The sequence below is a fragment of the Suricata suricatta genome, chromosome 16 (genome assembly GCF_006229205.1).
Source record: "Suricata suricatta isolate VVHF042 chromosome 16, meerkat_22Aug2017_6uvM2_HiC, whole genome shotgun sequence".
NCBI classification, from domain to species: Eukaryota; Metazoa; Chordata; class Mammalia; order Carnivora; family Herpestidae; genus Suricata; species Suricata suricatta.
The window spans coordinates 5,780,574-5,793,125 of record NC_043715.1 but is presented as its reverse complement, the minus strand read 5'-3'; the positions used below and the strand labels follow the sequence as shown (position 1 = coordinate 5,793,125).

Here is a 12,552-nt window from a genome sequence, read left to right as displayed (position 1 = left end):
GGAGACACAGAATCTGAAGCAGGCTCCAGGCTCTGAACTGTCAGCACAGAGCCCGATGCGGGGCTCAAACCCACGAACCATGAGATCATGACCTGAGCCGAAGCCGGACGCTCAACCGACTGAGCCCCCCAGGTGCCCCGAGAACAAGCTGCTTTAACTGGCCTTTCTCTCCACTAAGTGGAAAAAGTTGGATTTGGAATTCTTAAGATTTTGCAAAACTAGGAATCACTTTAAAAAGCATCAGCTGGTTATCTGAGGCAAGACAGGAACTGGAGTTTAATATTTAATGCCAGGTGCTGGATTGAAATTTCATCAGTTAAGGCTTAGGACTCTTTGTTTGTTTATTTTTTAAAAAACTTAAAAAATTGTTTTAAATTTATTTATTTTTGAGAGAGAGATTGCAAGTGGAAGAAGGGCAGAGAGAGAGAGGAGGACACAGAATTAGAAGGAGGCTCCAGGCTCCGAGCCGTTAGCACAGAGCCCGACGCAGGGCTCGAAACTGGATACATATAGTTAAATTTTTTATAAAATATATAAATTTTATAAATTTTTAATAAAATTTTTATCAGTATAAGCAGCATACTGATAATGATAATCTACCAATTTTATGAAGACTTTCCCAATTATATCTGTACTTGCATGAATTTGTTTCCATACATTTATCATCTCATTTTCCTTTTATTTAAATGTTTTTTAAAATTTATTGTTGAAAGAGAGAGACAGACAGGCTCCTCCTTCCCTCTCTCCCCTGCTTCCTTCCTCCTCCCTCCCTTTTTCCCTCCTGCCTTCCTCCCTCTCTCTTTCTCCCTCCTCCCCTCTTTCCTGTCCCTTCCTTTAAGAAATTGAGATATAATTCACATACAATAAACTGCTCATATTTAAAGTACACAATTTGATAAACTTAGACACATGTATGTACCCAGAAAACCATCACCACGATCAAGACGGTGAACATGTTTACCATCCCTGAAAGCTTTCTTGTCCTCCTTTCTTAGCCTTCCCCCACCCTACTGCAGGTAACCGCTGATCTGTTTATATCACTAGAGATTTGTTTGCATTTTCTAGAATTTTAAATATATGGAATCATACAGCATGTACTGTTTTTTGTCTGGCTCTTTCGTGCGCCATAATTATTTTGAGACTCATCCATGCTATTGTGTGTATCAAATTCATTATACATTTTTAAAGACATTATTTTTGGGGCACTTGGGTGGCTCATTTGGTTAAGCGTCCAACTCTGCATTTCGGCTCAGGTAATGATCTCAGGGTTGTGAAATCAAGCACCATGCCCAGTGTGGGGCCTGCTTAAGATTCTCTCCCTCCCTCCCTCCTCCTCCCTCCCTCTCTCTCCCTCTGCGCCCCCCCCTTTAAATATTTTTTTTAATTTTTAAGTAATCTCTACACATAACACGGGTCTTGAATTCACAACCCTGAGATCAAGAGCCCCATGCTCCACTGACTGAGTCAGCCAGGCATCTCTCAAGTTCATCCCTTTTAATGAACTTTGAAAAAAATTGTTTAGGGGCGCCTGAGTGGCTCAGAGCGTGAAGCGTCCGACTTCAGCTCAGGTCATGATCTTACAGTTCGTGGGTTCGAGCCCTGTGTCAGGCTCTGAGCTGTCAGCACAGCTGAGCCTGGTTCAGATTCTATGTCTCCCTCTCTCTCTCTGCCCCTCCCCTGCTCATGCTCTGTTTCTGTCTCAATAATAAACACTAAAAAGGTTTATTAAATTATTTAAATGTTAATTTTTTTGAGAGAGAGAGGGGGAGTGGGGGAGAGAGAGTGAGAGAGAGCAAGAGAGAGAGAGAGTGAGAGAGAATCCCAAGTAGGCTCCACACCCATGAACTGTGAGATCATGACCTGAGCCAGAATCAAGAGGCAGACGCTCAACCGACTGAGCCGCTCGGGGCACCTCCCTCTCAACGGCCACCCTACTGGCTGAGTGGCGCTCTGCTGTGTGGCTGTATCTGAGCTTGTTCAGCCATTCGTCCAGTGCTCGCTTTGTTGACCAGGGAATCTTTGCCAAAGCTGGAGCCCTAATGTCCAGTCGCCCTGGGCTCCCCACGAGGCCCCCTGAATGCTGTTCGCCCTCACTGTCTTTACTCCTTCCCACTCTCAGTGACGTCTAGTTAAAGAAGGCCAGGAACACATGCGTATTCATCTCCTAGGGCTGCTGTGACAATTACAGGTGGCTTACAACCACAGGAATTTGTCCTGTCATGTCCTGGAACCCAGAAGTCTGAAAGCAAGGTGTTGGCAGGACCCCTGCCCCTAAGGCTTTAGCGGAGGATGCCTTTTTGACTCTCCCAGCTTGTGGGGACTCCAGGCATTCCTTGGCCTGTGGCCATATCACCTCAGTCTCTGCCTCCTTCTCCTGTCTGCTCCCTTGTTTTCCTGTGTCTCCTCCTTTTCTGTCTCTTACAAGAAAACCTGTCATTGAATTTAAGGCCCATCCTGATCCAGGATGGTCTTATTTTGAGATATGTACTTTAATTACGTCTTCAGACACCCTTTTTCCAATTAAGGTCGCTCCACTTCTTTGGCTTCCTTTGCTTCTGCTTTCTTTAAAAACAATTTTTTTTTTTGTTTAACATTTATTTATTTTTGAGAGACAGAGAGACAGAGCATGAGCAGGGGAGGGGCAGAGAGAGGGACACACAGAATCGGAAGCAGGCTCTAGGCTCTGAGCTAGCCATCAGCACAGAGCCCGACGCGGGGCTCGAACCCACGAATGGTGAGGTCATGACCTGAGGCAAAGTCAGATGCTTAACTGACTGAGCCACCCCAGCACCCTGCTTCTGCTTTCCATAGATCCTCCTGAACATCGTGTCCAATGATAGACCCAGTTTCAGGCTGTTTCTCCTTGCTCCTGAGCTATGTGTGATCAGGTGCAACGGAGAGCGTGTGCCCCGCCCTAGAGCAAGCCCTTTCTCCCTCCCTCATACAGAAATGTCCCATTGTTCCCCACGGTGTGCATTACTCCTTGTTGTGACATGTATTAGATATTCTTTTTTTCAACTACGGGTGCTAGAATGGGCTGACCAGTGCCCCTCCCCCAGATACGTCCACCTGGAACCTCAGAATGGAGGTTGGTCAACCTGGAAGTTCAGAGGCTGGGGCAGGTCCTCTTTATGCCACCTGAATCACATTTAGCTTAGACACTGGGACAGATTGCCCTTTACACGGCGTATCATTGGACCGTGATGGAGCAGCCAGGGAAGGCAGAAGCAGAGGAAGCTAGAGGAGGGTTGTGACCAAGAATATGTGCTCATCTAGGTACAGAGAGCCCCTGTCTGCCTTTGTCTCCTGTGGTCACCAAGATACCAGTTCCTGGCACGCAATGGGTCCTGTTTAAATACTTAGTGGATGAACAGATAAAAACATCAGACCTAATTTTTTTTCTCTCTCATGACTTCTGCAGGAGGGGTCCCCTTTGAAAAGATGGCAGCCTATAGCTCATCCAAGGCAGCTCTGACGATGTTTTCAGCAATCCTGAGACAAGAGCTTTCCCAATGGGAAGTTAAAGTCTCTGTGATCCAGCCCGGAGGCTTCAGAACAAGTAGGTGTCTCAGTCCAAAACTCCTCAGTGTTCATCCTGGAGGGGATGCCGAAGGTCCTTTGTTCAGACAGAGCTCAACTGGAACCCCTCAGTGGTTGGCCAAAGAGGGGTTGGGATGGATGGGCCTCTTTTAAGAATAAAGAGACAGGGGCACCTGGGTGGCTTAGTCGGTTGGGCATCTGACTTTGGTTCTTCAGGTGATGATCTCACGGTTCATGAGTTCAAGCCCCACATCAGGCTCTGTGCTGACAGCTGTCTTCCCCTTCCCTGCTCACACTCTCTCTCTGTCTCAAAAAGAAAAATAGACATTAGAAAAAATAAAATAAAAAGGGAAGTGCCAGGGTCTTCAGTGCACGATTGCTTCCCTGCATCTGTCCACAAAGGAATTAAATTTTGATGTCATATATTTGTCTTTTTTTAACTTTTAGAATGTTTTTATTTACTTTTGGGAGAGACAGAGCATGAGTGGGGGAAGAGCAGAGAGCAAGAGGGAGACACAGAATCTGAAGCAGGCTCCAGGCTCTGAGCTGTCAGCAAAGAGCCTCACGTGGGGCTTGAACTCACAAACTGCAAGATCAAGACCTGAGCTGAAGCTGGACGCTTAACCAACAGAGCTACCCAGGTGCCCCTTCTTCTTCTTTTATTTTTTTAATGCTTACTTATTGAGTGCGACAGAGGGAGGAAGGTGGAGGTGCAGAGAGAGAGAATCCCAAGCAGGCTCCCTGCGGTCAGCACAGAGCCCAATGTGCGGCTCCATCTCACCAACTGTAAGATCATGACCCGAGCCAAAATTAAGACTGAGCCACCCAGGCTCAGATGTCATATATTTTTCAAACACTATCCCATATTCTCTGAAAGATGTGATCCTTTCTACCCTGGGAGGAGATGGCCACCCTCCAAAAAAAAAAAAAAAAAAAAAAAAAAGACCACAAATGGGGAGGGATTGCTAACATAACAAAGAACAAACCCCAAAGGTCTGAAGATCAACAAAACCAACAAAATAAAATCTAAAAGGAAAACTAAACGTTTGTCTGGAAGCACTTGGCAGCCTGGATGGCACAGAGTTGTCCAGGAGGAGGGAGCATCGCTCAGTCAAGGAGATGCTCTGGGAGGAAATCAGGGAAAGACACCAGGGCCATCTGTGAGGCTAGATGCCAGCAGCCGGGATGCGGAGGCAGAGGAAGGCTGGGGGAGGGGTTCAACCTGGGGACTCCATGGGCAGGGAGAAGAGACAGGGAGAGTTGATGGAAAAGGAACATGGCCCCAAAATGGTGCCTGATGTGACAGACTGAGAGACTGGGACAGGAGTGTGGCAGAGAGGAAAGCTGGCTGATGGCTAATGTATGGGGAAAACGATGAATTTGACTTTGAGCCTGGCGGGAAGGTTGAGGATTTGATGACGTAGCCAAAGGTAATTCGAACACAGATGTAAGACTCCTTTTGGATTCGAAAGCACCCTGACGTTAGGTCGCTGACATTTTTGGGAGGAGCTCAACTGCTTTCTATGCATTATTCCCTGATGTTGTTTATGTTATCATTATTATTTTTTCAAAGGTTTCATTTTTTAAAAAAAATTTTAATGTTTATTTATTTTTGAGAGAGAGAGAGAGAGAGAGAGAGAGAGACAGATAGAGCACAGGTGAGGGAGGGGCAGAGAGAGGGAGACCCAGAATCTGAGGCAGGCTCCAGGTTCTGAGCTGTCAGCAAGGACCCTCAGCACAAAAACTGACACAGCTTAAACCCATGAACTGCGAGATCAGGACCTGAGCCGAAGTCAGATGCCTAACTGGCTGAGCCCCCCAGGAGCCCCTTTAAAGATTTTATTTCTAAATGATCTCTACACCCAATGTGGGGCTCAAACTTTCAAACTCTGAGACCAAGAGTTGCACGCTGTACAGACTGAACCAGCCAGGTGCTCATTATTTTTATTTTTAAAATTATTTTATTCATGTTTTTAAAGATTTAAAAAAATATTAAGTAATCTCAAAACCCAGTGTGGGGCTCAAACTCACAACCCTGAGACCAAGAGTCACAAACTCCACTGAACGAGCCAGCCATGCACCCCTCCGCACATTCTTTTTTTTTTTTAATTGAGAAATACATACACACAGAGTTTAGCAAATTACTTTAAAAGCGCATGCACTTAACAGCCAGATCAAAAAATAAAGCATTGCTAGCACCCAGCAGTGCCCACACCATCTCCTCCAGTCCTGGCGCTCCCCCTCCTCCACATACCATCACTTCCGTATTTTTTGTAGCAATTGTTCATTTGTCTTTCTTTACAGTGTTCCATGCAAGCATGCATGCATCCACAAACGACAGACTTGACTTACTGGTTTTGAAATTTGAATGGAATCAGTGTGTATGTATTCTCTTTTGTATGTCTGGCTTTGCTCGCTCAGCACTGGCTTCACAGTTCATCTGTTTGGTTTGTAGCTTCAGCTCACTCATTTTCAGTACTCGGTGGACAAGCCACAATTTTTCTATCATGGATGGGATCTTTGGGACACTTTGGGACAATTATGAACAATTTAGCTAAGGACCCTTGGCCCATCACACATTCGGGGCTGTACGTATATGTGATTTTTCCAGTGTCACCTTCCCAGGAGTGGAATGACTGGATCATAGGGTTTAATCATCTTCAGCATTACTGGATAAAACAAAACCGTTTTTAAAAATATTATTCCAGGGGCGCCTGGGTGGCTCAGTCGGTTAAGCCTCCGACTTCGGCTCAGGTCAGATCTCACGTTCGTGGGTTCGAGCCCTGCGTCAGGCTCTGTGCTGACTGCTAGCTTAGAGTCTGGAGCCGCTTCAGACTCTGTGTCTCCTTCTCTCTCTGCCCCTCCCGCTCTCATGTTCCATCTCTCTCTGTATAAAAAAAAAAAAACCACATTAAAAAAAATTAAAAACAAATTATTCCAGGGGTGCCTGGCTTAGTCAGTTGAGTGTCTGACTCTTGATTTCAGCTCAGGTTCATGATCTCAAGGTCACGAGATCAAGCCCTGTATCGGGCTCTGCACTGAGCATAGTGCCTGCTTAAGATTCTCTCTCTCTCTCTGCCTCTCTCCCCTGATCATGCTCTCTCTCTAAAAATAAATAAATACCGAAAAATAAAAATAAAATAAAATAAATACTTAAAAAATAATCATTCTAGGGGCACTTGGCTAGCTCAATCAGAAGAGTATGTGACTCTTGATCTTGGAGTCTTGAGTTTGAGTACCATGTTGGGTGCAGAGATTACTTAAATAAACAAAACTTTAAAAAAACTTAAAAAAAATTGATCCAATTTATACTCCCATCCTTCCCATACAGGATGGGAAGGATGATAGCCCTGAGGGGTAGGCTTAATTGTCATCATTAGCCAGGTATGTGGGGTCGGTGATACATACCTGTGTGTGCCCTGGTGATGGGCAGTCCAAAAGCAGATCTCTAGGTGCAGTGCTCCGTTCTTTCTTTATACGAGGCTGCCCTCAGTCTGAAGGTGACCCTGATGGGCTCTCTCAAGGCAAGAGGCTAGACAGTGGAAGGCTGAGGACCCAAGTTTGGAGATGGATATGCAAAGCTGGGGAGGGGGGCGGGTCACAAGAAGAGGAATCTTCAGAAAGACAAAGAGCTTCTCGGAAGGCATTCATGGACACATATCAGATTTTTTAGTACCTGCAATAGAAATAGCTAATATTTCATAGTTAGTAGATTTCAAGCACTTTACATACACAGTTTCACTTAATCCTCACCTAGGAGGTAGGCATTGTAATGAAGTGTTGGAGTTCAGAACCAAAGGCCAAGAAGGAATTCTTGAGATGTTTTCAGTGCAAAAAGGTGATTTTATTAAAGCATGGGGACTGGCCCTGTGGGCAGAAAGAACTGCACTGGGGTTGTAAGGAATGACTGATTCTGTACGGTGGAGTTAGGGGGTAAAGGCAAAGGAAGTTTCCAGAAGGATTTTCATTTGCTAAAGAAGACTTACAGGATCCTGGAGATCTGGCTATTGTCAAGCTAAGTTTGCTTTTTGCTTCTAGCAAAGCATTGACATTAAGCTGGAGAGTTCCTGGAGGAATTCTATACTCTGCCTGCCTGAAGTAGTTTATTTGTCAATGGGCCAAGGTTAGAAGGAAATTTAATTTAACCTATATTTCTTTTGCCTTGTTTTTCACATCATTCTCCTCTGAACAATTTTGACCCTTAAATCTTTCAGGTTGCTGAGGGTGGAAGGTCTTATCTTCTGTAACTTCTTCCTGCTGACTAGGAGCGTAGAGATGTCCCTACCGATGGGTCAACATTGGTCATTTGGGGGAATTTCTATATAGGAGTTACCAAAGGCCGAGGTCATCAATCCAACGTAGACAGCATAGATAAGCCTCCTTGAGTAGAAAGGATCATTGATCAGCTGGAAGCTATGGCAGAAAGAGTCTTGGCACCAGGCAGGGAGACATTGAAGAAGACAACAAAATAAGGTTAACATTATTTGGAGAAAGAGAAGCCTGAATGAAAGACTTTTGATAGTTGACCAAAATTTTCCTCCAGTCCAGGAGTTCAACCAATCACTAAAGGAAAGAGACAGAAAGGTTAACGAGCCGATTTGACATGCTTATGATACCTGGAATACGTGCACAACATTCTGTTTCTATGATAGACATGTTCCAACCTGTACGGAGTTAAGGTATCTGATGCCATTTGGAGAGTCATTTACGGCCTTAATTGTGCAGCCTTCATCCATGGTGGTGTTTAGCAAGCAGTCAGGTCATGAATAAGAGGCACCTTTATGGAAACAAAAGAAAAATAGAAGTTAATGGTTAGAGCAAATTATAAACCCAGTGTCTGAGTCCCAAGGGCTGCCCGTGAGAAGATTTTTTAGATGTCAGGCTCTAAGCATCCTCAGACGGAGTGGAAACAGGTGGCTGAATAGGATGGTTTTTTGGTTTGTAATTCCAGCGTGTCTGGGGATCCTCTTGAATGGCCCATATAAATGGGGGAAAGGAGAATGAGAAAGAAAGGTACAACCATCATTTTCCTTTGAGGAGAACCTTGAAGTCTTCCACAGGTTCACAGGAATACGAAGGCGCCTTTAGCTGGCACACTGGATTCCTGTGAGGAAGGTAGAGGGTCGTTGTGGCTGTTGTAGTGTATTTTACTCTAGAGCTAGAGAGCACAAGTTAGGGAGAGAGGCAGAAGAAGAAAGAGTGAGTCTTAATCAGGCTCCATGCTCAACTCAGAGCCCAGTGAAGAGCTTGATTCCATGACCCTGGGATCATGGTATGAACCCAAATCAAGAGTTGGATGTTCAACCGACTGACTGAGTCACCCAAATACAGATTTTATTCTTGGGTCTCTAAGGAATGTCCTTCTAATTTTATGGCTGTGGGAGTGCCTAATATGACCCAGTAGGTGCCTTTTCCTTTTGGCATTAAATTCCCTGTTGTGTTAGAGTTTCGATTCTTTAAATAAACCTTGTCTCTTGGGTTTATATGGGGTGGGTTGCTAGTAACTATCAGATCAGGTTTAGGGAGGATATAGTTTGCATATTTATTTAGAGAGATTTATGCATTAACCTGTCCTCAAGTAAATGATTAAAATTATTTTTTAACATTTATTTTTGAGAGACAGAGACAGAGCACGAGTGGGGGAAGGGCAGAGAGAGGGAGGGAAACACAGAATCTGAAACTGGCTCCAGGTTCTGAGCTGTCAGCACAGAGCCTGATGTGGGGCTTGAACCTGCAAAAACTGAATAATTTAATAAAGCACTGTAGTCTTTACCCATTGATTGGTACCTACAGTGAGAAAAGCCTTTTCATATATAATTATTCGGGGAATCCATCCCATTTTCCAGTTGTTCAAGTAATTATATGCCCATGGGGTCTTGTTATTATCCCCAAGGAATAACAAGCAAAATGGTCTATACATGAACCGTTTCTCTGAAGTTTACCTCAAGTTGTCCAGCATCAGTTTTTAGGGCTGTTAGGACAAAGGCAGTTTTAGTTTTTAATGACTTTACGTCAAGAGAATGGAAGAAGATTGGAAACCTAAGTTAGAGAGAGACTTAGCCAATTATTTGAGGAAACCAGAATTCAGAATCTGGTTTAAAATAAGTAGTATTAAAGTTTAATATCTACAAAGATGTTATTGAAACATAATTTTTCTCTGTAATTGCTCTCATTTCCAGAGATAGCCAAATAACAAATTCATTTGTAACTAATTCACTTTTAACAAACTCGGCCTAATTACTTATGTAAGCTCAGCAGGAATAGTCATTGATCATATGGATCTTTTAAAATCTGCGTTGTTGGAACGTTTTACAAGGAATCTCTAGACTGAACTTTTGTAGCCTCTCTAGGCCAGAAGCCAAAGCCACGTACTTGCCCTCAGACAGGCCTGCAATACCTGTGGATTTGGGTGAATTCCTCTTCAGGAGGCCCCAAATGTCCCGAGGTCCCTGCACCTGCCAGGATGTGACCTTCTTTACTCACCTGGGGAGGCTGCTGGGAACTCTGTGAGCAAGATACTAGGCCAACATTTCCACGAGGCTTTATGGCTCCATGTTTCATAAAGTCAGCCTTAGTTCCTTAAAGCTGTCAGGTCGTATCTGAGTCTATGCACGTCTCTCAAATAATGGCATTCTGGTCAAAGCCTTGGTAAAGATAAGCAGTATTTCCAATGGTGTCCTTTCACAAGGAGAACATATTCTTATTGAACTGCTGCAAATAACTGCAATTGCCATGAAAGAAAAAACCCTCCCTGAGAGATTTTGAATTTCAGAGGGTTCAGGTACAGAGAAAAATGCTTTAATTTGTTCATAAATGAATACTTTGTTACATTTCTGAAAGTCATAGATAACTTAAGAGAAAATTTCCTTAATCTGGAAGCACAAACATTAGAGAACCAGGAATGTTTCAAACAAGCGTCACAAAAACTATAATCATCTTCCTTAATTTATTGAACTTCATGTTACTAATTCTCAGTCAGTTTGAATGCAGCTTTTTCGTTAGTCCTGGAAATTCTTACCAATTTTAGCTTTATGATTTTAAAGATATCAAAAACCTGTATTTGTCGGAAGCCCTTTCTATGAGTCTCCTTGAAGATGAAACATGTTTTGCAAGAGAATAGGAACAAGAACTATAAATGACAAAAGACGTAACAATGGGCATGGTTAAAGATTTGATGAAAGTTCATTATGGCTGGAAAGGAAATCCGGTTATTTCTGTGACAGAGAACTCTTCAATAATTAGACTAGTAAGTGATGGCTTTATACCAGAACATGTTAAAACCAGCACATATTAAAACATATTAAAGCTTTAGGAATTTCATCTCTAGAATAGTTACAGCAGTTACCCAAACATAATCTAAGACTTATTTGTTTAACAATGCTTCCAGAGTCGCTTAAATGCCAAATAAAAAGGTCTAATTAGTCAAAAAGACTTCGTTGACAGTTTAAATACTGGGACGTATGTTAAAAAAACCTCAGAAAGTTATAAAGCACATGCCTAAATATGATTACAGATCATTACAAAATTTAAAACTTAATTATTAAAAAAATTAAGTATTTATTTTTGAGAGAGAGACAGAATGCAATGGGAGGGGTTAGTGAGTAAGAGAGAGGTGGAGACATAGACTCTGAAGCAGGATCAAGGCTCTGAGCTGCCAGCACAGAACCTGACGTGGAACCCAAACTCAGACTGTGAGATTATGACATGAACTGAAGTTGGACACTTAATGACTGAGCCACGCAGGTACCTCAAAACTTAATTATTTAACCAAGATGGCAATATGAGATTCCAAAGTCAAATATGTAGGGTTATATAGTTGTTAGCAAAACTCGGCTCCTTTAGTATTGAGAAGTTTTAACTATGCAATCAAAGATCTGATAAAGACAAAATATAAAAGTTTTGGTTTTCTGGGCAGACAGAAGAGGGAAAAAAACCCAAACACTTTGTTTACATTTTTTTTTATCAAGAGCAGGTCAACAATCCAAGTAAACTTTGTCTTTTGAACAGAGAGAAGAGAAGAATTTCAATCTTATACCAATGTACTTTTAAAATCCATTAATTTCAACCTGAGTCCTGACCACATATAAAATTCCTTTCCAAAGATTTCCCTTCATAAACTTTCTACAACAACTTATAAAATTCAGTTGCTTTCCTCATTCCCATCAGTTCTCAATTACATTTAGCAGAAGAATTTTAACTTTTAGAAGCCCGAGTCTCCAGTGAAAACTAAGTAGTAACCAATTGTAAACTGTTATAGCAGAATTATTTAGATGGCAAATTTACGAATCTAGTAAGCCCAGGACATGTTTTCCAACAGACCCAAATATTCTTAGTTTCTCTGCTATAGGAAGCCAAAAGCACAAACCTATTTTCAGTAATCAGTTCTTCAGCACTCCGTTCTATTTGGAAAAGGCTTAGATGTCCAATGAATTCAATCCCATTTTATCATCCAAGCAAAACTTTATAGTTTCAGATTACTAAAGACTTTGAAAACTACCTTAACAATTACCCAAGAAAACTTGGAGACAGACAAAATTAATCATCATTTTAAGTCATCTTTTTACTGACAAATTGGAACAGATAACATGAGCTTATTTGACCTTCAGTAAACCTAGGTAGACTTAAAAGTTTCAATTCGTTTAAATACCGAGTTATGTTCCACCTGAGTCCACTTAAAGGTCAATCAATTTGTCCCCCATTGTTTATTCTTACCTGGGACACAGGTGGGGAAATCTGAGTGGGCAGTGTAAGTCTAATGGGGTTCTCTGCACCCCGTGACAGCGAGGGGAGGAGAGGAACTGATGGTGCTGGAGGCCCCCAAGGTGACACAAGAACCAGTCATGAAGCCCATGCCCGAGATGGTGCAGAAATAGTGGGAGGGGGAGGAGAAGGCAGAAGAGCCTTCCACTAAAGAGGAAATAGGCAGTCCAGAGAAGACAGGGAACTTACTGGAAATGAAAGGACTTTTGGCAGCTGTTTGGGAATATTCCTTGAAGGCCCCAGCCCAAGAGA

At 42.8% G+C, this 12,552-nt stretch overlaps 1 protein-coding gene across 3 annotated transcripts in view; it reads left to right on the top strand.

Moving 5' to 3' along the window:
• Positions 1-12,552, top strand: part of HSD17B2 (hydroxysteroid 17-beta dehydrogenase 2) — an 84,594-nt gene that overhangs the window by 67,051 nt on the left and 4,991 nt on the right. For all 3 annotated transcript variants that reach the window (XM_029925232.1, XM_029925234.1, XM_029925233.1), the window contains one exon: positions 3,422-3,559. In XM_029925232.1, coding sequence (XP_029781092.1) covers positions 3,422-3,559 — 138 coding nt within the window. The remainder of the gene's footprint in view (positions 1-3,421; positions 3,560-12,552) is intronic.